The sequence below is a fragment of the Amphimedon queenslandica genome, unplaced genomic scaffold (assembly GCF_000090795.2).
Source record: "Amphimedon queenslandica unplaced genomic scaffold, v1.1 AMPQUscaffold_11827, whole genome shotgun sequence".
Taxonomy (NCBI): Eukaryota; Metazoa; Porifera; class Demospongiae; order Haplosclerida; family Niphatidae; genus Amphimedon; species Amphimedon queenslandica.
The window spans coordinates 11,166-12,343 of record NW_003547933.1 but is presented as its reverse complement, the minus strand read 5'-3'; the positions used below and the strand labels follow the sequence as shown (position 1 = coordinate 12,343).

The window sequence follows — 1,178 nt, the reverse complement described above, 5'->3', positions numbered from 1 at the left end:
GACACAATATCGTGTTCTTGTGGGTTGATCTGTTGTTGTTCATGTTTCTCTCGATGAGTTTCCTTCAATCTCTTTTCTTCCTCCGTCATATCAAATATCATATCATTATTAATCTGTTGGGGTTTAGACTAATATTGTGAAATACCATAATTGTCCTTATTGATCATTTTTTTTGTAAAAAATTTACTACACATTTTTTTTAGAATAAGATTTTGTCTCATGTTAAAAGTTCTTAGCGGCTCTCTTTGTCCTGCCAGCTATATCTATTAACATCTTGTTAGCAGCCCTAACATTTTTTGGTCCACCGAGCCGGATACTACTGATACTTCTTGCTTTTGGCTGCTGACTTATTTTTGATCATCTATCGATACTCATAGCCAGTCAGGACGAAATAGCAACTCTATCTCATTCGTTACGTAAGAAGAGAGGAGTGATACGTAGCTCAATTACTCGCCTTGGTACTAAACTCAAGGAACTGGAAGATTCGAGTCATCTTCCCACTACCACTGGTCAAGCTGAACAGATAGCTGCTAAACTTCATAAGCTCGATGCTGAGTTCAAAGATCTACATTTACAGATCGTTGATGTGACTGAAGCAGAGGATGACCTCGAGCGTGAGCAGGACATACTAGATGAGCATGATGATCGAATCTCTGATTTTCAGTTGCGTGTAAGTGAAGTATGTACGGCTAGCAGTACTCGAACGCCTGTTGATGCACCTGAGAAGGTGATAATCTCCCGAAGACTATCACGTTTAGAGAAGAATTTAACTGCTGCTCATACTACAATCTCTAGTCTACCTGATAGTCATGATGATACCTCGCTTTTTGAGCAATATCGAGAACAAATGTCTGAATACAAGACTGAGCTAGCCCAGCTTTATGAAGAGATGTTGATCAATAGTTTCTCAGAGGATGATGCGTTATTTCAGCTCCACTTGATTCTAGAAGACACTTTATTTAAGTGTTCTCATCTTATTCGTAAATACTTCAACTCGGCTGAAGTCACAACTACTACTTCTACACCTGTTGTAGGAAGTACTGGAGCGAAATTACCCAAACTTGATGTTCCTACATTCAATGGAGACATACTCAACTGGAAACCATTCTGGGAACAATTTGATATATCAATTCACAGTCGCACAGCACTCTCTAATGCTGAGAAGCTCGTCTACTTAC

At 39.1% G+C, this 1,178-nt stretch overlaps 1 protein-coding gene across 1 annotated transcript in view; it reads right to left on the bottom strand.

The window, feature by feature from the left end:
* Positions 1-5: 5 nt before the first annotated feature.
* The window catches only part of LOC109588829 (serine/threonine-protein phosphatase 6 regulatory ankyrin repeat subunit A-like), a gene marked incomplete at its 3' end in the record, with an annotated part of 9,131 nt that continues 7,958 nt past the window's right edge, over positions 6-1,178 (bottom strand). Inside the window, exon 2 of the mRNA XM_020004945.1 lies at positions 6-116. Coding sequence (XP_019860504.1) covers positions 6-116 — 111 coding nt within the window. The remainder of the gene's footprint in view (positions 117-1,178) is intronic.